The 23,919-nt window shown below is 34.1% G+C and overlaps 1 protein-coding gene across 2 annotated transcripts in view; it reads left to right on the top strand.

Moving 5' to 3' along the window:
• GRID2 (glutamate ionotropic receptor delta type subunit 2) overlaps positions 1-23,919 on the top strand; it is a 1,443,376-nt gene that overhangs the window by 1,174,391 nt on the left and 245,066 nt on the right. For both annotated transcript variants that reach the window (XM_042984179.1, XM_042984178.1), the window contains one exon: positions 19,286-19,424. In XM_042984179.1, the coding sequence (XP_042840113.1) occupies positions 19,286-19,424 (139 nt within the window). The remainder of the gene's footprint in view (positions 1-19,285; positions 19,425-23,919) is intronic.

Genomic DNA, 23,919 nt, shown 5'->3' with positions numbered 1-23,919 from the left:
CATTCTGTGACAGTTCTTAAACAGCCATGTCATACAATGGTACTCTTACCTTGTCTCTGATAGTTAAATATCTCCCCTTAGCCTCTGCCAACGTGGGATACAATATTCAACTTGATGTAAAAAATTCAATTTTTGTATGAATAGTCATGCCACATTTATAACTTTGTATCCTATGTGTTACATTTTCACTGACTAATGTTTTCCCAGTCAGATGTACTACAGTTTACTCAAGTATCCTATTTTTGGAAATTTAGAGGTTTACACTACCATACATTACATTGCTATACAGAAGTTTTATGCTACTATATATTACATTGCTGTACATTGCCTACAGAGTACCAGCACACAGAAATTTTTAGAGATGCTTGTGCTCTAACCCTCTCATGTATGTCTTCATGTCTTTTTGAAGGGATTGTCCCTTTCATGGATAGTCAGGGAGATGAACCATTTGTTCAGAGCAAATCCATTCCAATATTCCTACTTCCCTGAATCTCTACAGTATACCACAGAAGTTGTGCATAGGTTACATTGAAAATCCATTCATTATTGGCCCATTCAGTTAGCCAATTGATTAGCCATTAGCCAATCTAACAAATTACTACCACCACCCCAAGTATCAATTCAATACACTAAATATCAAATCCCAGATCATTACCACCCAGGACCATATATTTGCTCTAATCAATACTTGCACGCATCCTATGTATAAAACTTTCATAAGTGGGCTTCATACTTCTCTGACTTAGTTATTTTGGATCTAACTTGTATCTGGAGGCAATGAGGGGTAAGGTAGGTGAGTCCAGGAGAGAACTGTGATTCTCCAGTCATTGAGAATCATTTATGCAGAGGAAGGCTGATTCCCTCAGAAAGGGTGATAAATTGCTTCTAGTACCAAGGAGGTTCAGAGGGATTTTGAAACTCAGATTTCCCAACAATGTGCTTCACTTACCATGAGAGACCTTATAAGGCAGAAGATTTCATTGGAGATTCAGTTGTGTTACCCTTAGAGTCAAGCCTTAATCTTGTCTTCAGTCATATCTGCCCCAAAACTATACAATTTAAGAGTCTCCTTCAAAGCTGCCATCAAGACTTTCAATTTTTACCTTATTTCTGAGTTGAGTATTCCTTGTCTTCAATTTCCCCTTTACCCTTTGTATTATTTGAAGGCTTCAGAGCAGTTAGCTGGAACCACAATCTTTAACCTAAAAATAAGCCCACATATATTTCATCAATTAATTTACAACAAAGCATGCAGGAATATATAATGAGGCAAGGACAGTCTCTTCAATAAATTGTGTTGGAGAAACTTGACAGCTACATCCAGAAGAATAAAATCGGACTACTATCTTACATCATATAAAAATTTACTCAAAATGGATTAAATATTTGAATATAAGACCTGAAATTATAAAACTTCCTAGAAGCAGTAAGCTCCTTGACATCAGTCTTAGCAATGTTTTATGGTTTATGTGTTTTTGTTTGTTCGTTTCTTTGTTTTGGCTCTGACCCCAATGGTCAGGGAAATGAAAGTAAAAATCAATGAATGAAACTACATCAAACTAAAAAACTTCTCCACATGGGACACATAAGTGGCCCAGTTGGTTAAGTGTCTGACTTCAAATCAGGTCATGATCTCATAGTTAGTGAGTTCAAGCTCTGCATCAGGCTCTCTGCTGTCAGCACAGAGCCCACTTTGGATTCTCTGTCCCCCTCTCTCTCTGTGCCTCCTCTGCTCATTCTCATTCTCTCTCTCTTAAAATAAATAAATAAGCTTTTTAAAAAAGCCTCTGCACAGCAAAGGAAACCATCAACAAAATGTAAAGACAATCTACTGAATTGAAGAAGATAATTGCAAATCATATATCCAGTTAAGGGTTAATATCCAAAATATATAGGGATCCATATAACTCAATAACAACTAACCACTCAATAACAATCTGATTTAAAAAACAGGCAGAACTTCTTAAGAGACATCTTCCCAAAGAAGATATATAGATGGCCAATAGGCACAAGAAAAGCTCTATATCACTAATCATCAAGGAAATATGAATCAAAACCACAATGAGATCATCACCTCACACCTGTCAGAATGGCTAATATCAAAAAGAAAGAAATAACAAATGCTGGCATGGATGTGGAGAAAAGGGAATTCTCATGCACTGTTGGTGGGAATGCAAACTGGTTCAGCTGCTCTAGAAAACAGTATGAAAGCTACTCTAAAAATTAAAAATAGAACTGTCATGTGATCCAGAAATTCCATTACTGGCTATCTGTTTGGAAAAAATGAAAATTCTAATTCAAAAAGATATATGCATCCCTGTGTTTATTACAGAAATTTTTGGTGGGACTGTAGACCTGATAGAAAAAGTTCAAAAGATAAATGATGATGAACACTGAGTGATTAAAATAAAAACTTAAAAAAAAAGATAGATGATGGCATAGGAGAGTGGAGTATTTTAAACTGAGATGATTTTAGAGGGGTAAAAGTTGTTAATAAAGGTTATGTTTGCTGATATAAAAGCAGTGCCATTTGCATTAAATAGAAAATATCACATAAGTATAATATGAAATAATTATACTTATATAATAACTGAAACTTTATCAGATTCTAGTTTGTTATATTGTCTGTCAAAGAGAGTTTAAGATTTGCCTTCCCTTTATAACGATAGATATGAAAGTTTATTTTTTTAACTTTTTTAACATTTATTCATTTTTTTCAGAGACAGAGAGAGACAGAGCACGAGTGGGGGAGGAGCAGAGAGAGGGGGAGACACAGAATCCAAAGCAGGCACTAGGCTCTGAGCTGTCAGCACAGAGCCTGATGCAGGGCCCGAACTCACTGACTGCAAGATCGTGATCTGAGCTGAAGTCGGATGCTCAACCGACTGAGCCACCCAGGCGCCCCAAAAATAGATACGAAACTTTAAAGAAACTTCTTATCACCAAGCAGAGGCTTTGTTCTTGCTGTGATAAGAAAATATTTAAAGAGCATTTTAAATGGTACAACCTTCACAACATAACACAATGTGATTTTACATTATTCCTCCCTACCACGTAAAACTATCTGTTGTACCAATAATAGGCATGCCACATTGTAGAAACCTGCCCTCCTTGCAATTGGGTTCAAACAATTAACCTACTATACTGTGGACAACAGCAAATCATACGTATCTTTCGTGCCCCTTCTTATACCCCTAGACCCTCTACCAAGGGAAAACATATTAAAGCACTTTCAAATTTAGTCATAGTTTGTCAATTTGACTATTTATAAATGAGCTCCAAGGAATAGATTAATATATAAGTGTGACTTACATTATCTTCAGCATTTACATTCTCTTCCATCCCTAAATGGGATTGCCCTGGCAATGGGTGATTGCCAACAACTTTCTTCTTTATCTTTTCTAAACTGTGATTTTGTGTGAAACATTTTAACATTTATTGACATTACACTTAACCAATCTACTTGAACATATCATTCACCCATAATATTGGAAGCTTCCTATTTGCTATAAGATATTTTAGCCATTTTGCTAGTAACCTTGTTCCAATAAGAATCCAATTCTTGAAAAAAGAAAATTTATAAGGAAAAATAATTTTCTTTTATAATTCTTATTTTATTTTTTCTTAATAGTTCCACCATCCAAGATTGTATACTAAACATTCTGTGAGTTTTAAAACCTATGAGGAACTAATTTACCAAACAACCAAATGGGAGAGGTTTAGCAATAACTGTTCGATATTTTCAGACACACACAAAGATGCATACATATATACTTGCACAGAATAAGATTTAGAGCAATAAAATTTGCCTGACTCAAGTGAAGTTATCAAGTTTCACAATCTTGCCTGAGGGAAAAACATTGTTTTATCTGTTTCACAACTTTTATAAGCAAGATAATATATACAGTAGCAAGGTTGATATATTTTTTGATGTGGCAAACCAGTCACATCAACATGCAAATCTGTTAAGAAGATTTTTCCCTAAAGCAGAGGGGTCACTTTGGAAAATATAAATTCTACACACTTCTAGAGAGTGATATTGGGAGATTTCAAACTCAGCAGGAATTATAAGAATCAAAATATCCAACCCTAAAGTCAGACTTTTGCACATCCTGAAGTGGCAGGAATTGCCAGTCTAAATTCTGCCACACCTTAGCCATGTAGGATTGTGTTTTTAATTTAGTAGATAATTTTTCGTCTTCTACCTACTTGTTGCCTCTAGTATCCTGAATTTATGAAAAATTTTTTTAAACTGTGGAGACAAGGAAAAAAAGGGGGGGATGATCTTCGTTAAACTCACCCTTTTCTCTCCTTACTTTCTTCCTTTACTTGGTTTTATTTAATTGTGAAATATTATTTACATACATAAAAGTACATAAACTTAAATGTGCAGCTCAATGAATTACCGCCAGCAATGCAGCACCTGTGTGATTACTACCTAGAAAAAGATAGAACATTAGCGGGGACACAGCCCCCATTGCCCCCGTCTCAACCATTATTGTTTATCCCCAAAGGTAACCACTTATAAGATTACCAGTACTACCATTCATGTTGCCTGTTTTTGAACAGTTATCATACAGTGTGGGGTTTTTCACTTGTGTTTTACTCAACATTTAGTTTGTGAAATCCATTTGTGGTGTTATATTTAAATTAAATCTGTCTTCATACAATATTCCATTGTATGAATATACCACAGTTTCTTTATCCATTCTACTCTCAAAAAGTGTGTAGGCTGTTTCCAGTTTGAGGCTATCATGAATAATGTTGCTATGAACCTTTTTCTGTGTTTGTCTCTTTGGGATATATACCAAGAGTAGAATTTCTTTTTTTTTTTTTTTTTCTAAATTTTCTTTTCAATGTTTACTTTTGAGAGGCAGACAGAGCGTGAGTAGGGAAGGGGCAGAGAGAGAGGGAAACACAGAACTCAAAGCAGACTCCAGGCTCTGAGCTGTCAGCACAGAGCCCGATGCGGGGCTCAAACCCACGAACCGTGAAATCATGATCTGGGCCAAAGTCGGATGCCCAACCAACTGAGCCACCCAGGCTCCCCGCCAAGAGTAGAATTTCTGAGTTTTAAGATAGGCATATAGTAGTTTTCAGAGATGCTGCCAAATTGTTCATCAAAATGACTGAATCAAATTACCATCCTGCCAACAGTATTCTAGTAACTCCACATCCTTGCAAACAATTGATATTGTCTATTTATTTTAATTATTCTGGTGGCTCTGTGGTAGTATTAAATTTTGTTTTAGTTTGCATATCCCTAATAACTAATGAGGTTGCCATCTTTTCACCTTTATTGCCATTTATCTTTTATGAAACCTCTTGCCCATTTTTCTAATTACCATGTGTTTTATTCTTACTGATTTATAGAAGTTATTTTTGGTACATATGTGTGTTACAAATTATCTTCTGCTGTGGTTTATCTTCACTCTTTTAGTGGTGTCTTTTGATCTACAAAGTATTATTTTAGTCAAATCTATCAATCTTTTCTTCTGTGCTCTGTTCAAGAAATCTTTTGCTGCCTGATCATGGGGATATATTAGATGCATTCTCTTGTATTATTTTCTAGAACTTTTAGTGTTTGTATTTTATATTTATATATATAAGCCTTTTGGTGTTGATTTCTGTGTGTGTTGTAAATGAGCAGACAAGTTTCAGTATTTTTCACGTGTGTATCCAAATTAACCTAGTAGTAGTTATTGAAAAGACCTCCCTTTCTCTACAAATTGCAGAGCCAGCTGGGCATAAATCAAGTTTCTATGTATACATGGGTAATTTTCATTGATATGGTCTATCCTTGTATAAATACCACGCTGTCTTAATTACTATATACAGCTATAGTCAGCTAGACCAGCTGACTGCAGCTGACTACAGTCAGCTTTTTCTTCTTGAACATTGTCTTGGCTATTTTTATCCTTTCGCAATTTCATACAAATTTTATATTCAGCTTTTTATTCTTTCTCTCCTTCTATCTCTTACAAAAAGAACCTGGCATTTTGATTGGTATTTCACTAAATCTATAGATCAATTTGAAAAGAATTTACACACTTATAATATTAAGTCTTAGATCAACAAACATGATATGCCCATCCATTTGTTTAATATTGTTTTATTTAAGTCAAAAAAGTGTACAGATTTTCATGTAGAGGTCTTTTACATATTTATACCTAGGTATTTGATATTTTCAATGCGGTTGTAAATGGTACTTTTTTTTAATTCCATGTTTTTAATTCCAAGTTTGTTGCTGGTGTGCATATCTGAATGAGCTTTGAACATTGTGTGTGTACCATAGTAAACTGATAACTAACCTATTAATTTTAGCAATTTATCTTATATTCTCTTGGTTTTTCTACATACATTTTCATACCAGCTCCAATCCATAACTGCTATTTTTTTTCAATTCTTAACTATTTTTTTCTTTTTACTATTGTTCTTGCTGTTGTTGGCCTGTTGCATTACACTGTGCACCTTCAACTGAATGTTGAATAGAAGTGGTAACAATTTGTAGCCTTTAACAGAGTCTCTAAAAAATATTTATTTTATTAATAAATATGATGTTTGCTACAGATTTCCTGAAAACTCTCTTTGTGAAGCTAAGAACGATTCTTTTATTTCTAGATTGCTGGATTGTTTCTAGGCTTGTTTTTTGTTTTTTGCTTTTTGTTTTTTTTTTAAGACTGATGTTGAATTTTATCTGTGCCTTTTCTGCATCCACCTAAATGATTATGGGATTTCACTCTTTTGTACTGCTGATATAGTGAATTCCAATGATCATTTTCTTTAGTTTTGTTGAAAAATAATTGACATACCTCACTGTATGAGTTTAAGGCACACAGCATGATGGATTGGTTCACATATATTGTGAAATGATTACTACAATACATTTAACTAATACCCATCTTCTCATATAGATACAAGGAAAAGAAAAAAAAGGAAAAAAAGAAAAAGAAAAAAAGGAAAGTTTTTCTTGGGATGAGATCTTTTAAGATGAGCTCTCTTAACCTTTTTTTGATAATTCATGTATTAGTGTTTGCTATAGTTATTATGTTGTGTATTATATCCCTAGTACTAATTTATCTTATAACTGGAAGTTTGTACATTGACCGACTTCTTCAATTCTCCCTCCCCCCACCCTGTGCCTTGGTCATCACAAGTCTGATGTCTTTTTCTACGAGGTTTTTGGTGTGTTTGTTTTTTTGTTTTGTTTTTTTTTTTTATATCCCATATATAAGTGAGACAATATAGTGTTTGTCTTTATCTCACTTATTTCACATGGTATATACTGCCTGCAAAATATGGTATACTGCCATGTTGTCACAAATGGTAGAATTTCCTCATTTTTATGGATAAATAGTATTCTTTTATAGATAGTATATATGTATATATATTCTCTATCATCTACCTATCTATCTATCTATCTACCTACCACAACCTCCTTATGTGTTCATCCATGAGTGAACACTTAGGTTGTTTCCATGTTGTGGCCATTGTAAGTAACATTAGTATGAACATGGGAGTACAGATATATTTTCAAGTTCGTAGGGGCACCTGGGTGACTCAGTCAGTTAAGCATCAGACTATAGCTCAGGTCATGATCTCATGGTCCATAAGTTCAAGCCCCACATCAGGCTTTGTGCTGACAGTGAAGATCCTAGAGTTTGCTTCAGATTCTGTTATCTCCCTCTCTCGCCCCACCCCTGCTTATCCTCTCTCTCTCTCTCTCTCTCAAAAATAAATAAACATTTAAAAATATATATTTTTTCAAGTTAGTAGTTTTCGTTTTCTTTGGATATATTCTGTGAAATGGAATTGCTGGATCACATGGTAATTTTATTTTTAATTTTTTGAGGAACCTCCATAACGTTTTCCATAGTGGTTGCACTAATTTTCAATTCCCACAACAGTGCAGGAGGGTTCCTTTTCCTTCACACTCTCACCAGCATTTGTTACCTTTTGTCTTTTTGAAGATGACCGTTCTAATAGGCATGAGGTAATTATCCCATTGCAGTTTTCATTTGCATTTCCCTAATGACTAGTGATGTTGAGCATCTTTTCAAGTATCTGTTGGCTTTTCATCTTTGGAGAAATGTCAATTCAGGTCCTTTTCCCAGTTATTAATTGGGTTATTTCTTTGCTATCGAGTTGTGTGAGTTCTTTATATATTTGTACATGAACCCTTATCAGATGTTTGGTTTGCAAATATTTTTTCCCATTTTGTAGGTTGTCTTTTCACTTTGTTGATGGTTTAGTTTGCTGTGCAGAAGCTTTTCAGTTTGATGTAGTTCTGCTTGTTTATCTTTGACTTTGTTGCTTGTGCTTCAGATGTCATATCTAAAAATTAACAAGATCCATGTCACGGAGATTTATTTCTAAGTTTTCTTCTAGGAGTATTATGGTTTCAGGTCTTACATTTGTGTCTTCAATCTATGTAAGTTAAATTTTGTGAGTGCTATGAGATATACTCATCTTGTTCTTTTACATGTGAGTATTTAATTATTCTAGCTCAATTTATTGAAGAGAATATGTTTTTTTCCACTGAGTGTTTTTAGCTCCTTGTCAAACATTAGTTGACTGTACATGCATAAGTTTATTTTTGGGTTATCAACTCTGTTCATTAGACTATTTCTCTGCTTTTATTCTGCACCATACTGTTTTGATGACTGCGGCTTTATAGTATAGCTTGAAATCAAGAACCATGTTGCCTTCTGCTTTGTTCTTCTTTATCAGGATTGATTTGGCTATTTGGGGTCTTTTGTGGTGCTATATAAATTTTAAAACTTTTAAACTTTTTTCTACTTCTGTAAAAAATGCCTTTGGAATCTTGCTAGGAATTGCACTGAATCTATAGCTGGCTTTTCATAGTATTGACATTTTAACAATATTAATTGTTCTAATCCATGAATATGGAATGCTTTTCCATTTCTTTGTGTCTTCTTTGATTTATATCATCTGTGCCTTATAAAGATCTTTCACCTCTTTAATTCCTAAGTATTTTACTGTTTTTGATGCTAATGGAAATGAAATTGGTTTCTTTCTTTTTTAGGAAGTTTTTTGTTAGTGTATACTGATTTTTATGTTTTATTTTTGTATCCTGCAACTTTATTGAAGTCATTATTTATATCTAACAGTTTTTGATTTAATCCTTAGGATTTTCTATATATAAAACCATGTCAATTTTCTATATATAAAACCTTGTCAGACAATTTTACTTCTTTCTTTCCAATTCTGATACCTTATATTTATTTTTCTTGCTTGATTGTTCTAGCTAGGACTTCTAGTACTATGTTCACTAGGAGTGATGAGGGTGGGCATTTTTATTTTGATCCTGATCATAGGAAAAAACGCCTTGAAACTTTCACCATTAAGTATGACATTAGCTGTAGGCTTGTCACATGTGGCCTTTGTTATGTTGAGATATGTTCCTTCTGTGCCTAATGCGTTAGTTTCTATCATGAATAGATGTTGAACTTTGTCAAATTCATTTTCTGAATCTACCAAAATAATCATATGATTATTTTCTTTCAGTCTATTAATGTCTTGCATCACATTTATTGAATTGCATGTTTTGAACCATCTTTGTGGGCCAAGAATAAATCCTACTGTTCTTGGTGAATGATTCTTTTTAATGTGCTGCTGCATTTGGTTTGCTTATATTTTATTGAGAATTTTTGCATCTGTATTCATCAGGGGTATTGACTTACCATTTTCCTTTCCAGTAGTGTCCTTTTCTGATTTGGGTACAAGATAATGCTGGCCTCCTAAAATAAGTTTGAGAGGGTTTCCTCTTCTTCTATTTTTTGGAAGAATTTGAAGATTAATGTTTGGTAAAATTCACCAGGGAAGTGATCTGGTCCTGGGCTTTTCTTTGTTGGGAGATGTTTTATTACTGTTCCAATCTCCTTATTTGCAAATGGTATATCCAGATTTTATATTTCGTCCTGATTCAGTCTTGGAAAGTTATACATTTCTAAGAATTTTTCCATTTCTTCTAGGTTGTCTGGTTTGTTGGTGAATAGTTATTCATAGTAATCTCTTACGATCCTTTGAATTTCTCTGCTATCAGTTGTAATGTCTCCTTTTTATTTATAATTTTATTTGGGTTCTTTTTTCCCCCCTTTGTTTAGTTAAGGGTTTGCCAATTCAGTTTATCTTTTCAAAGAATCAACTTATAGTTTGGCCAATGTTTTCAATTGTTTTTCTGGTCTATATTTCATTTATTTTTGTTCTAGTCTTTATTATTTTCTTTATTCTACTAATTTGTGGTTCATTTTCTTCTTATTTTATTTATTTAAAAATATTTTTTAATCTTTTATTTATTTTTGAGAGAGAGACAGAGTGTGAGCGGGGGAGGAACAGAGAGAGAGGGAGACACAGAATCCTAAGCAGGAACCAGGCCCCAAGCTGTCAGCACAGAACCCAACACAGGGCTCGAACCCACAAACCGTGAGATCATGACTTGAGCTGAAGTTAGACACTTAACTGACTGAGCCACCCAAGCAACCCTCTTCTTCTTTTTCTAGCTTCTTATAGCATACAGTTAGGTTGTTTATTTGGAATCCCTCTTGCTTCTTAATGTAGGTGTTTATTGCTATGAACTCGCCTCTTAGAACTGCTTTTGCTGTATCGCACATGTTCTGGTATTGTTGTGTTTACATTTTCATTTGTGTCAAGAAACCTTTTTTTTATTTCTCTTTTAATTTCTTCTTGAACTTATTGGTTGTTCAGGAGATAATTGCTTAACCTCAATGTGTTCATGATTTCCCAGGTTTCCTCTTGTTATTGATTTCTTGTTTCATGCCATTGTGGTGATAGAAGATACTTGATATGATTTCAATCTTCCTAAATTTTTGAAGACTTGTTTTGTAGCCTAATATATGGTCTATTGCACAAAATGTTCCATGTGCATTTGAGAAGAATGTGTAGCTGGTGTTTAGATAAAATATTTAGGTTATCTCTGTTAGGTCCAGTTAGTCTATAGTATTTTTCAAGACTGCTGTTTCCTTATTGATTTTCTGTCTGAATGATCTATCTATTGTTGAGAGTGAGATATTGAAGCCCCCAACTGTTACTGAATTACTATTTATTTCTCTTTTTAACTCTTTTAGTTTCTGCTTTATATACTTAAAAGTTCCAATGCTGGGCACATAAATGTTTGTAATTATTTTATTTTCTTGATGTTTAGACCTCTTTATCATTGCATAATGACATTTTTTTAATCATTTTTAGTTTAAAATATATTTTGTCTGATATAAATATAGCCACCCCAGTTTTTTGTTATTGTTGTTACAGATGTTGCTTAAAATGTCTTTTTCTATTCCCTTCCCTCTCATTGTATGTGTGTCATTTTTTTAAAATTTAATTTAATTTTATTTTTTTTCAATATATGAAATTTATTGTCAAAATGGTTTCCATACAACACCCAGTGTTCATCCCAAAAGGTGCCCTCCCCAATACCCATCACCCACTCTCCCCTCCCTCCCACCCCCCATCAACCCTCAGTTTGTTCTCAGTTTTTAAGAGTCTCTCATGCTTTGGCTCTCTCCCACTCTAACCTCTTTTTTTTTTTTCCTTCCCCTCCCCCATGGGTTTCTGTCAAGTTTCTCAGGATCCACATAAGAGTGAAAACATATGGTATCTGTCTTTCTCTGTATGGCTTATTTCACTTAGCATCACACTCTCCAGTTCCATCCACGATTTCTTTATCCATTCATCAGTTGATGGACATTTAGGCTCTTTCCACAATTTGGCTATTGTTGAGAGTGCTGCTATAAACATTGGGGTACAAGTGCCCCTATGCATCAGTACTCCTGTATCCCTTGGGTAAATTCTTAGCAGTGCTATTGCTGGGTCATAGGGTAGGTCTATTTTTAATTTTCTGAGGAATCTCCACACTGTTTTCCAGAATGGCTGCACCAACTTGCATTCCCACCAACAGTGCAAGAGGGTTCCCGTTTCTCCACATCCATAGTCTATAGTCTCCAGCATCTATAGTCTCCTGATTTGTTCAATTTGGCCACTCTGACTGGCGTGAGGTGATATCTGAGTGTGGTTTTGATTTGTATTTCCCTGATAAGGAGCAACGTTGAGCATCTTTTCATGTGCCTGTTGGCCATCCGGATGTCTTCTTTAGAGTAGTGTCTATTCATGTTTTCTGCCCATTTCTTCACTGGGTTATTTGTTTTTTGGGTGTGGAGTTTGGTGAGCTCTTTATAGATTTTGGATACTAGCCCTTTGTCCGATATGTCATTTGCAAATATCTTTTCCCATTCCATTGGTTGCCTTTTAGTTTTGTTGGTTGTTTCCTTTGCTGTGCAGAAGCTTTTTATCTTCATAAGGTCCCAGTAATTCATTTTTGCTTTTAATTTCCTTGCCTTTGGGGATGTGTCAAGTAAGAGATTGCTATGGCTGAGGTCAGAGAGGTCTTTTCCTGCTTTCTCCTCTAGGGTTTTGATGGTTTCCTGTCTCACATTCAGGTCCTTTATCCATTTTGAGTTTATTTTTGTGAATGGTGTGAGAAAGTGGTCTAGTTTCAACCTTCTGCATGTTGCTGTCCAGTTCTCCCAGCACCATTTGTTAAATAGACTGTCTTTTTTCCATTGGTTGTTCTTTCCTGCTTTGTCAAAGATTAGTTGGCCATACGTTTGTGGGTCTAGTTCTGGGGTTTCTATTCTATTCCATTGGTCTATGTGTCTGTTTTTGTGCCATGTATGTGTGTCTTAATGCTAAAGTGAGTCTTTTGTAGAAAGCATCTTGTTGGATCTTGATTTTTTTTATCCATTCATCTATTCTGTGTCTTTTAATTAGAGAATTTAATCTTTTTACATTTAAAGCAATTATTGATAGGTAAGAACTTATTATCGCCATTTTGCTCATTGTTTTCTTAATGTTTTATAGATCTCTTTTTCTTATCCTTATAGATATCTTATTTCTTATCCTGCTGCCCTTTTGTGTGTTTTGTTATCTTTTAGTATCAGTATGCTTTCCTTTTATCATGTTATTTTGTGTAATTACTACAGTATTTTGTGTGTGTGGTTACAATGTCTCATAATCTTATAACACACTATTTTAAACTGATAACAACATCAATAGAATTCATAAACTTTTACTTTTACTTCTCCTCCCCCACATACTTAAAGTTATTTCTATTACAACTACATTTTTAATATTGTATAAGTAATGATAGATTATTACAATTCTTTGTATTATTATTATATATTATTAATACTTAATATAATAGATTATTTTTACTATGTTAGTTTTTTAACCTTTAAATTAGAGTTATAATTGAATTATATACCACTGTTATCATATTGCAAAATCTAACTATGACTATATTTACCATTAAAGTGAGATTTACAATATATTTTTAAGTTTTTATATTGTGACTATGTGTTATTTTACTTCCACTAGAAAAACCCCATTAGCATTTTTTTAAGGCAATTCTGTTGGTAGTAAACTCCTTTAGCTTTTGTTTCTGGAAAAGTCTTTATTCCTCCATTTCTAAAGGACAGCTTCACTGTATATAGAATTTTTTGGTTGACAGTTATTTTTTTTTTTTAATATCTTGAACATGTTACCTCATTCTCTTCTGGTCTAAAAAGTTTTCATTGATAAATTCCCCCCTATTGTCTTGTGTAAATTCCCTTGTATGTAACTTCTTTCTTTTCTTTTCCTGGTCTTAAACTTCTTTCTTTGTCTTTGACTTTTGATAACTTAATAATAATGTGTTTTGGTAACCCTATTCCAATTCAACCTACTTGGGATTGTTTGAGCCTCATGGATTTAGATGTCCATTTCTCTACCCAGGTTTGAGAGATTTTCAGCTATTATAATTTTTTTTATAAATTTTTGGGAGTAGACATTATTTTTTAATGTTTATTTACTTATTTTGAGAGAGAGAGAGAGAGAGACAGAGAGAGAGAATCCCAAGCTGGCTCTGCACTGTCAGAGCAGAGCCCCATGTGGGGCTTGATCTCATGAACCATGAGATCATGACCTGAGCCAAAATCAAGAGTTGGATGGTTAACTGAGTGAACCACCCAGGCACCCTCAGCTATTATAACTTTAAATATGCTTTCTGACCCTCTTTTTGGTCCTCTCCTTCTGGAATTTTCATGATACAAATATTGTTTATTTTCATTGTGTCTTTTTATTCCTATAGGCTTTCTTCACTCTTTTTCTTCTTTCTTTTGGCTCCTCTGACTAATTCATTTTAACGTCCTATCCTCCAGGTCACTGATTTTTTTTTTCTTCCACATGGTCAAGTCTACTTTTAAAATTCTCTACTGAATTCTTCAGTCCAATTATATTTTTCAACTCTAGGGTTTCTGGGTTTTGTTTTTGGTTTTGATGGTTGTTATTTCCTTATCAAATATCTCATTTTGCTTATGCATTGGTTTTCTAATTTTGTTGTCTGTCTGTGTTATCTTGTAGCTCAGTAAACTTGCTCAAGAAGATTATTCTGAATTCTTTGTCAGTTCATTGATCTTCATTTCTTTATGGTTAATCATTATAATTTTATTAATTTCCTTTGGTGGTGTCATATTTACCTGATAATTTATGATTCTTTATTTGTAACATTGGTGTCTGCACATTTGAGCAATTAGGCTCCTCTTTCAGACTTTATAGGTCTGCTTTGTCAGAGACCATTCTTCACCAGTCAGCTCAGTTTGGTTTTTGAATGTGTCTTCTGGCAATGTCCTTAGACAGGTAGAGCCTACTATTATTGTTCACTTTAGGGTAAAGCAACTGTTGGAGGTTTAAGGATGGGGATGAGGTTGTGTGCCATTGGCCGAGAACAAGTGGATAGGACTGCTGACTTTGTTCCTTACCTGAATGAAGCTGTACAATGGGCTCTTCAATTGCCTGGATTCCCTGGTCAGGCTTACTAGATGTTCATGTCTGGCGAATATATTCAGTAGTAGATGGGGCTATAAGTTAACTTCCCATCCATGGCAGGGAGCAGGTGAGGCCACCAATTTTGTTCTGCAAATGGGGGAAGCCATGGTCTATGCTCTCTGTCTGAGTGTCATTGTATGCCGGGCTGATGAATGGGTATTGCAGCATCCCGTGTGCTTTCATTAGGTTCCCTGGTTGGACAAGCTGGAGGCTATATTGAGTAATGAGCAGGTCTACAAATTAGATTCCTTGTCCCAGGAGAAGGGAGAGAAGCAGTTTGAAAGCCAGCAAAACTCTTTGTTGTCTCAACTCAAGCCAAACCACACCTCAAGTTCCCTGACTGAATAGGGCCACTGGCTTGACTCTGCAAACTACTGCCTCTATACACCTCTCAGCTTGAGAACTACTGGACCTCATAGTTTCCAGGAGTTGCTGCAGCTGTTCTGACCAGATGGTGCCAGAAGACATTCTCCACAGCGGGTGGGGCTATAATTCAGCTCCCTGTTAGGGCAAAATGGGCTCTGGGGCCAGCAACAGTCCTCATTTGAGGATCCGAATCAGGCAAATCTTCAAGCAGATGTGTTTATTGGTCAGAGTGTGCTCCCAACTTCATTCTACAGATGAACAAATTAGATTGAGATTACTACTTGGGTATGACAGGTATGAACTGGGTCTACCAACATCCATGTGCTGGTTGTTACAAACCCCTTCCTACTTCTCCATCATAATCAGATTCCTAGTGATTGACTTCACAGAGTCCTTTGCAATCCTCATGGGGTGAGATCAGAGTAGGGACTCCAACAAATTAACCCATAATGCTGGGATAGGGCTGGTCTCCCCCCACCTCAGGTTCCCTCTTCCCACTGGAGGAGCTGGAAGCTCAGGAGAGACTTCTCTATGTGGTACTGTGCTGTCCTGGGGGAAGTCCATGTGGTCAATGTGTAGCCACTTCTCTTACCCTTTTGATGTAGTCAGTCTTGGTCTCAGTGCCCAGGGGTGGGTGCCCCACCCTCATGTCCTCAGTGGTGTCTTGTTATTAACAGTTGTTAATTGTTCTTCTTATGAAGAGGAGCAAAATCAGCCACAACCTATGTTGCCATCTCAGTGACATCAGAATCCAGTGATTGATTTCTGAATGCCAAACCAAATCCTAGCTTTCATATAATAAACCAAACATTCTTATTTATTTATTAATTGCAATTTTCAGATTGTTAATTCATTTAAGTCTTGTGCATCTACAATCATATGAAAGATTAGCCTGTAATGTTCCTTTGTTGGAATGACCTTTTTAGATTTTGTTGTCAAAGTTCTTCATAAAATGTATGGAATAGGACATTTCTTTTTTCTAATTTCAGGAAGAGTTTGTAAAATAGAGTTAATTACTACTAAAAAGTTTGGTAAATTTTTCCAGTAAGGTCACTGGCCTTGAATTTTTTGGTGAGTAAGTTTTAATTGTAAATTCAAAGTCATTAAAAATCATAAAATCATTCCAGCTTTCTGCTTCTTTTGGTGAAAATTTTTCTAGGAATTTGTCTTTATCACTTCAATTTTCAAATAATTAGCATAAAATTGTACATAAAATCCTCCTCTTTTTATCCTTCTAGTGTCTATAACATCTGTAGCAATGTATCCATTTACTTCTGTTGTATTTTTGTGTCTTTATTTATATTCCTGATCACTCTCAACAGCTTTTTATAGGCCTTTTCAAGGACCAAACTTCTGTTAGATTAACCTCTATTGTATTTTATCTCTTTTATTATTTTTTTCTCTTATACTTATTATTTCCTTCCTTCTATATTTTTTAGGTTTATATTGGTGATTTTTTTAACTTCTCGAAATTGATGAGTAGCTCACTGATTTTTCAGCCTTCTTATATATCATAGGCTATGAATTTTCTTCTAAACACAAATTTAGCTGTATCCCATTAGCTATTAAAACTTAATGAATTTGGTGTGGAATATTTTTATCATCAACTTTAAAATCTTCTTTTCTCCTGTGATTTTTCTTTGACCCATGGCTTAATACAATTGTAATTACTGGTTTCTAAGCAAATGAAGATTTTCTGGTTTTCTCTGGCCCACCTCCCTCCATTTGGCAAGACCTAGGCCCTAAGTTTTAAAGCTTTGAAGTCTGAAAAATCATTGCTCAGCTTCTCAGTCTCTTAGCTTCCTCTTGTTAAATTGTTATTTATATCTCTGGGAAAGCAGTTCTACATACCAGGTCATATTTCTGGATTTTCTTCTTCTCCAGGACCTTGGTCTTCTAGTTTTTTGTTGCTTCTTTAAGCTCTTAAATGCATTGTATGTTTAATTTGTCTAATGTCTCTCAGTGGGAGGATTGTTTTTACAGTGGGAGGATTGAATTACCAGAAATGGAAGCCAACATATCATTACATTTAGCATTTGATTTCTAAATGTGGATATCAAATAATTGGGGGGGGATTCTACAAGAATATTTGAATTACCGAAGTTGCAGATTTTATGCCATGGTTAAAGTTCAACAAGTATCTTTCATGTGGGTGATAACAACTCTAATCAAGGTTAAAGACTTTATGTAACTTTATACAACTGAACACCAAAAACAAAAAAAAAAAAAAAAAAAAAAAAACAAAGCAAACCAATTAAAAAATGGGCAGGGGACCTGAATAAACATTTTTCCAAAGGAGACATATAGATGGCCAAAAGACACATGCAAGCAAGCTCACATCACTGATCATCAGGGAAACTGAAATCAAAACCACAATGAGGCATCATCTCACACTTCTCAGAATGGCTAGGATCAAAAAGATAAGAAACAACAAGTGTTGATAAGGATGTGTAGAAAAGAGAACTCTTGTGCACTATTAGTGGAAATGTAAATTGGTATAACTACTCTAGAAAACAGCTGTTCTGGAAGTCCCTCAAAAATTAAAAATAGAAATATTATATGATCTAATAATTCCATTACTGGATATTTACCCAAAGAAAATGAAGACACTAATTCAGATCCAGTAATTGGGTATTTACTAGTACAAAAACACTAATACAAAAAATACAAAAAAAAAACAAAAACAGAAACACTAATTCAAAGGGATACATGCAACCTGATGTTTATTGCAGCAGCATTTAAAATAGCCAAATTATGGAAGCAGCCTGTGTCCATTTGTAGATGAATAGATAAAGAGAAGATACGAGATATATATAAGATATAGTTATATCTTATAAGATATAGATATGGGATATAGGATATAGATATATATCTATCATATATATCTATCATATATATATCATATATATGATAGATATATATGATAGAGTTATATTCTCTCTCTCTCTCTCTCTCTCTCTCTCTCTATATATATATATATATATATATATATAAGATTATTACTCAGCCATAAAAAAGAATAAAATCTTACCATTTGCAACAACATGGTTGGAGCTAGAGGGTATAATACTAAGCTGAGTAAGTCAGAGACAGACAGAACCATATGATTTCACACATATGTGTAATTTAAGAAACAAATCAAACAAGCAAAGGAAAAAAATAAAGAGAGAGAAGCCAAGAAACAGACTCTTAACTATAGAGAACAAACTGATGTTTACTAGAAGGGAGATGGGTGAGGGTGTGGGTGAAATAAATGATGGGGTATTTACCATGATGAGCACTGAATAATGCATAGAATTGTTGAATCACTATATTGTATCCCTAAAACTAATAAAATGCTATATGTTAGCTATACTGGAGTTTTAAAAAAATTAATTAAAAAAGGTATATATACCCCTACATTTATTTCAGGATTATTTATAGTAGCCAAGATATAGAAGCAACCCAGTGTCCATCAATAGATGAATAAATAAAGAAGATATGATATATACGTAATTATATACTATATTATATAGTATATAACATTATGCTATATATCATATATATATACATATGTATAAATATATATGTAACCTATGAATCTAAGGAACTTAACCAAAAATGATTTTCAATATTATTTATTAAAGTAGAAATCTGAGGTTATATTAAATATAAGCATAATAGTATTAATATCACCTAACTACTGAATAATCAAGCATTTGGAAATAAAGTAGTTACCTGGTTATTGTAAGAGAGTAACTATTTCCAAGGTTGAATAACAAGGTAGAAGAAGTATCACTTAAACAAGTTATACTAAGTATTTATAATGGTTCTTTTTGTCTGGGTCTTAAAAAGTATCATAAAAGGGAATTAAATATGAAGTAATAAACATAACCAAAATACAGAAATCAATGCTGTTGTTGTTGTGTTGAAAGATTTTTCAGTACTTAAAAGTTAATTTGGTATTGATTGTGTATGACTGTAGATTATCAATAAATACTTGTTGATGTTCTTTTATTCTATTTGCTTCTTTCTACAGGTGGGGAGGTCCCATACACGACTCTGGCTACTCGAATGATGATGGGGGCTTGGTGGCTATTTGCATTGATTGTCATCTCATCCTACACAGCAAATCTTGCTGCTTTCCTCACTATCACCCGCATTGAAAGCTCCATCCAGTAAGTAGACAAAGATTCCAGTAGCCACAAAGAATGAAAAATGATGAGAGTAGCCAAACCTATTTAAATAAGTATATGATACCTGATAATAAATTTACACCCTCCTTTTGAGTAAAGGTTTAATTTTGTGATATGCAATTATCACAGTATTGGTGATACATTTTTGAAAAAATAAAATTCTGGGTATAATTTTGCATCACTTCCCACATTTTCCTGGAAGAATAACACATATTTGGTATTCTAGGTTCCACAGAGTATGATTATGTTTGGGCAACATTGTAAAAAGGAAGGGAAAGGAGTCATACTAAAATATACATATTTCAAGTTTGACAGTATCAGTTTTTGTCTGGAGTCTGCCCCATTGTCCATTGTCTGAGTAAATAGTTGGAAAGACGTTAGGTGATTCATAGGTGACATATAGGGAAAGAGAAGGAAGGAGGCAGGGGGAGAGGGAGAGAGAGGATAGCTTTCAAGAGATTAAAACCACATTGTGTTTATCTCTTCAATGTATTATAGCTAATGTGGTCATTATTACTGCTGCTTTTCCAGTTTCAGTGGTGGTAAATTGTAACTATGATACATTTGCTTAAATCCTAAAGTTACTTAAGCCAATGCCTCAGTTCATAAAAGCCACTCCCATGAGCCCCAAGAGCCCAAAGGCCTTTGATCAAGCACAGCCATTTCTGCTTTTGTGGTTTCATGCATACAATCAGCTTCAATATGCAACTTCTGCCATATTAGAACATAATGTTCTATATATCATTTTAAGAAACATTTTCCTGAAAATGTTTTATTCATCCAAAAACAAAATAGTTTGAATTTTCCTAGAGTTGAAGAACATTCATTCTCAACAAAACTGACAATTCAACATTATGAATAATTAGATTTGTTAAGGAATTCATTAGAGAACTAACTTATCCTTAAAGGAAAATATAAGAGTTCTTCTTGTGTTTAAAAAATTTGTAAATGAAGTCCATTAATAGCCACAAAACTGTTATAATCCAATACTAAAAATAAAATCAGGAATTAATGATCTATAAAGAAGTAGGATATTTTTCTTCAGTTATTTGTCATATATAATTGAAACCCCCAAATTCAACTAATGACAGTAACAGACAGTTTCATCCAGTCTGAGGGATGTTTCCAATTTCTCTCATCAAATCATGCTCCTCAAATGTTTTTTCCCAATTTTTTAGTGCAGAATCTTCATACCCTCTTATTACCCTTGTAGCCAATTCTATGTGTGGTATAAGTTATAAATGGTACACAGTGAAGTTCATGGAAAGCATAAACCCATATTTTAACGAATAATGAAAATGATTACAAACACCCAGCCAAGAAATCAATGAAATCAGTAAAATTACGAAAATAATAATTAACTTTTATTGAGCATTCACAGAAAGCCAGAGTGCGCTGAATGTTTTACATTCATTTGATCATTTAGTCGTTAGCAACCATCTTCTGAAAGACATACTATTAAATAACCCATTTTATAACTGAAGTTGAGAATATAAGTAACTTACTCAAACAATGCATCTAATAAGTGATTGATTAAAGACCATACCTTAAATCTGTCTGATTATTGAACCTATATTCTAACTAAACTTACCACTCTAGTTCCCATCCCTTGGACTTTTGTATGGCCAGTTGTTTATAAGAATGGTATAAAGGGTGTGTCATTGTCTTGTTCATTACTAAGTAAGGGGATATAAAGGGTGACATTTTTCAAATCCTTCATTGGTCTGAGGATATAAAATAACAAAATCTGGGTGATTTTTATGTGGGATAAATTCTGTAGGCATACATCCCAACATGAACTAATTAAATCTATAATTGATATCTGCCATTCAGGGGAAGACCACTTGACAGATCCAATCGATAGAAATCACACAAAGAAAAATTGTTTTAAAACTTAAGATGGAGTATTATATCTCACTAATGTAGTTTCTATCAATTATGTTTAACTTGTCACATTTTGAGTGCACTTGAGCTAAGAACCAATGTAGCTCATATCTGACTTGAAGCATTTTAAATAAATAAATGAAGAAAACTTTGAAATAATGGATTTTATATAATAAATGGCAATCATCATAATAATTATGACTAATATTCACTGAGAGTTTATTATGAATTTATTAAGCATGTTACATGTATTATGTCATTTATTCCTCAAAAAACCCTGATAATACAAGTATTACTGTTATTCCCATTACACCAATGAAGAAACAAAAGTTTGCAAGTTAAATTCTCAAGATCACATAACCAATAGTGCCAGAGCTGGAAGTCTAACCCATGTCAATCTGACACCAATCCATGGTCTTATCCAGTGAAATTTTTCCTTATCTAGTGATGGTTTCTAAACTTTGTTTGGCAACGCTGCTTCCCTGGGGCTGCAGACCTCATGGTGTTTGTGTATATCTGAACTATTTAGTCATTATCAACTTTGCCAACATTAATTTGTATCTCGACTTTTATGCAATAGCAGTGGGAGCAGAAGCCTCAATCAAATTTTTGCACTCATAGGTTTCTCTAAAAGTAAAACCTAATGGAAAAAAGATTATCAATTCACATGATGTTTCCCTCATGTATAGTTCCACAATCCACAATAACTGAGCATTCATTTCTTAAAAAAATTATTTCGTTCTATTGCTGGCTCACATTATTAAAAGTCAACATTGGGTATAATAAATCTCCCTCCCTTCTAATCTTATCAGTAAACTAATTTTGAAAGGGGAAAAATCAGAGCCAAAGGAGCTAAAAGAAGCCTGATTCTCTCCCCAAACTTAAAGATATCTTCTAATTTCATGCCTCAGCTGTGTTGGTAAGCATAATTGCCTGCAGTGTTTCTTGGAAACATTTAAAGTTCCATTTGCAACTAATGTCAAACTTTCTTGTAAAATCCTAAGTTTAATTTTTCTTAGAAAAGACAAAAAAACCCACAATACCATCCAATGTCATGCTCCTTAATCATTTATATTCATAAGATTTTCTCATCACTAAATGAAGCAGCACTTGTCTGTGCACCTTTTTTTCCACCTCATTTTGTTGTGCCATCGGCACACCTATACCAGCCATAGGTTCATTCCCCAAAATCAAAATGGCTTCTCTAGACCCAGAGGGACAGAGGTAGTTAGAACGAAGTCAGGGACAGGGGTAGAGCAGCTACTTCTGAATAGATGGTTGACAGAAACTCTTACAGTCTGGTAGGGGAAATCCAACAGACTTATTCTTGGAAAGCTGAATACATTTTACAAAATGGACCCCTTTTTCAAAATTAGATATTTATCAACATCTAATCTTCTAGTTGACACTTGCCTCTAACTAAAATTTTGAAAGTGAGTTTTCCCTGAAAAAGATACTTCCCATGTTTAATTTTATACCCCTTCAGTGATAACTGTGTTCTGCTGCTTGATATGCTGTAATGTGACAGATTGTGACACGGTTGGGATTGGTAATATTGAGATATACAGTTCCATTTCTAAAGAAAAAAATATCCAATTTCTACAAAACTCCAATGACATTTGGGCTTGTTCATTGTCATCAAATGGTAACAACATGTAGCTAATTGCTTTTAGATAGCTAGAAAACGGAATGTACTTGTTTCTACTGGTAACCAGGCTAAAATTGGCAATGGTGAAATGAAGCATGTGAAGTTTTGAAGGTAATTTCAAAGTAAACACCAGGTAATAACATCATGAACATCAGTTCCGTTAGTCTTTGTTGTGATGCAATTTTCAGAAACCTACTTCTTTCACATATAAAGTAAAAAGAGCTATGAGGGAAATCACAGTTGTACATCTATAGTCATTAATAACTTTAGAATCAGACTGATCTTTGGTGGTGAAACTTGAGGTCTTTCATTTCCTGGGACTATAAGTAAGCTTGGGTCTATTCAAAGGAATTCCAAAATCCCACCATATTTTTATTTTTAAAGAATTAATTCACCATAATGTTTGAGGTATGATTAAACAAATATTGAGGTTTTTTTTGATGCAGTCACTGAACAAATTAATTTCTGATAAATTTGTTTCCAAGTGTATGCAAAAAGATTCATTAGATACTCTATCACTGGAAGTGACTCTTTTTTCCCTAGCATACTAATTACAAGACTTTTGTATCCACATTTATTCACATTTAGAAAAGGAAACAAATAATTGAGCAACGGTTTTTCTCAATGCCATACAATAGAGTATGAGCTAGCCCTGGGCTTAGAAATCTGTCACCAGGTCTGGTGACAGAGAGAGAATGGTAGGACTGGCAGGTACTCGCTCAATGAAATTATTTCTTTTTTCCTTTGCCCTCACTATGTAACTGTCTCTAACAAGTTACTATTTAACTTGCTAAAGTTACATTACAATCATGCTTTTTGGAAATGGAGGTACAACAAAACCTTGGACTGAGAGTAATTTGTTCTGCAAATGTTCCACAAGACGAGCAAACATTTCTAATAAATTTTAACTTGATAAATGAGTGATGTCTTGCAATACGCACAGTA

The sequence above is a fragment of the Panthera tigris genome, chromosome B1, assembly GCF_018350195.1.
Source record: "Panthera tigris isolate Pti1 chromosome B1, P.tigris_Pti1_mat1.1, whole genome shotgun sequence".
Classification (NCBI taxonomy): domain Eukaryota; kingdom Metazoa; phylum Chordata; class Mammalia; order Carnivora; family Felidae; genus Panthera; species Panthera tigris.
This window is presented reverse-complemented; position numbering and strand designations above follow the sequence as displayed.